At 43.4% G+C, this 2,226-nt stretch overlaps 1 gene segment (V, D, J or C); it reads left to right on the forward strand.

Moving 5' to 3' along the window:
• The first annotated feature begins 1,326 nt into the window (after positions 1-1,326).
• LOC138804369 (immunoglobulin kappa variable 1D-13-like) lies at positions 1,327-1,680 on the forward strand. The segment is given in 1 exon segment: positions 1,327-1,680. A coding segment is annotated over 1 exon segment (354 nt).
• The last annotated feature ends 546 nt before the right edge of the window (positions 1,681-2,226 follow it).

A 2,226-nucleotide genomic window follows, 5' to 3' on the forward strand; every position in this document is an offset into this window, starting at 1 on the left:
TAAAGATAGGAGACATACTGCACTGAAAAGCTTAGAAAATGACTGGTGTTGAAAAGAATAATTGTTACAAAGCAAGAAATAGAACCAAGTTCTTTCCTTCAGATGAGGTTGAAAATTAAAAAAAAAATCTTATGAGAAATGACTTGGAGGGAGGCTTTGAGAAAGAACATTCACAAGAGAAGAAAAGCAACCATTCATCAGGAGTGCACAGGGCAGCAATGCAAACACCATGGGCTGGTCTCTACATTGCAGATCATGATTTTTGGTTGCACTTGCTTTGTTTTAACATGGTATTTAAAAAAATTTAAATCCATCCTGCTACTTAAGTAGCTATCTAGAATTTCCTTCCTTGTATCCTTGCTTCCTTGCTTTAAACTATCTTAATTTTTTAATATATTTTTCTACTTCCTTAACTCCATACATTCCTACCTATCTACTTCTACCTAGCCAACTACCTACCTACGTATGATCAGTGTTATTGCTTATCAACTTCTGGGTAATGAATATTATGATTAACTACAATTTGGGGTAGGGCAGAAAAACAAAAAACTCAGATATCTGGTGCCAAGGCAGCAGTCTTCTAAAATTATTTTCATTCTGATTTTTTTTCTGAGTGACTGACATGAAAAAGCTATTGCAAATATCCTAATATAGATCATGTTGAAATAAAAATATACTTTTTAATTTTTTTGGTTGGTCATGGGGCTTGAACTCTGGGCCTGGGCGCTGTCCCTCAGCTCTTTAGCTCAAGGCTAGCACTCTACCACTTCAGCCACAGTGCCACTTGAACCACAGTGCCACTTCCAGATTTTTCTGCTTCTGTGGTGCTGAGGATTCGAACCCAGGACCTCATGCATGTGAGGTAAGCACTCTACCACTGAGCCACCTTCCCAACCCATAAAAATAAACTTTTTAAAAAACAGTAAAAGAGTCGTTCTGTCTTTGGAAAAAAATTTTTCAAGGACAAATTTGTAATGTGCAGGTCTCATTGGGACACATGATAACTTTAGTTCTGGCCTTTGACCTCAATTTCCACCACCTTGCATCTGTGCTGGCTCTGTTGCTTTGCCTAGCAGTTGGAGGATTTGCATGAGCCCAGAGCACAGCCCACTTGGCCTGAGAACTTCTTTAAGGCTGCTCAAATTCTGTGTATCAATCAGTCCCAGTCAGCACATACCATGGACATGAGGGCCTCTGCCCAGCTCCTGGGGCTCCTGCTGCTCTGGCTCCCAGGTAAGGAAGGATTGCACTTCTTCTACCCTGTGGGAGAAGTCTAGTTCTAGAAGCCTGGGTCTTCATGGAAGTTCTCACAGTATAACGAATTGGATGGATATTGGTCTTTTGTTTCCATTATCAAGTACCAATTGTGACATTCTGATGACCCAGTCTCCATCCTCTCTGTCTGCATCAGTAGGAGATAGAGTCTCCATCACGTGCAAGGCCAGTCAGGGTATTAGCAATGGTTTACAATGGTATCAGCAGAAACCAGGGAAAGCTCCTACACTCTTGATTTACTGGGCAAACAGATTGGAATCCGGGGTGCCATCCAGGTTCAGTGGGAGCCAATCTGGGATAGAGTTCACTCTCACAATCAACAGCCTTCAGCCTGAAGACTTTGCAACTTACTACTGTCAACAGGGTAATAGTTACCCTCCCACAGTGGTACAAGCCATAACATAAACCTCCAAGGGAAGCAGAAGTGACAGGCTGGGCTGCCCCAGCTGCTTCTCCTTGTGGTTTCACCTGCTGACAGTGCTTTGCAGCAACAGCCAGGCGCAGAAGTTCAGTTGGGGATTTGGTCGAGGTGGTCAGTTACAATCCTTTCAATCTTAACTGTATTTCTTCAATCTCAGACTCACAGTCATCATCCAGACAAGGCTTCTGTTGTCATAAAAAGAACACAGATCTGCCGGGCGCTGGTGGCTCACGCCTGTAATCATAGCTACTCAGGAGGCTGAGATATGAGGATCGTGGTTCAAAGCCAGCTCGGGCAGGAGAGACCGTGAGACTCCTATCTCCAATAAACCACCAGAAAACCCGGAAGTGGCACTGTAGCTCAAGTGGTAGAGTGCTCGCCTTTAGCTGAAGAGCTGAGGGACAGCGCCCAGGCCCAGAGTTCAAGCCCCACGGCCGACAAAAAAAAAAAAAAAAAAAAAAAAAAAAGAACACAGATCTGTACTTCAGCGCATCTGGAATATGGTATGCAGGGGATATGATTTCCACTTG

The sequence above is a fragment of the Dipodomys merriami genome, unplaced genomic scaffold (genome assembly GCF_024711535.1).
Source record: "Dipodomys merriami isolate MVZ:Mamm:240054 unplaced genomic scaffold, mDipMer1.0.p SCAF_36, whole genome shotgun sequence".
NCBI lineage: Eukaryota > Metazoa > Chordata > Mammalia > Rodentia > Heteromyidae > Dipodomys > Dipodomys merriami.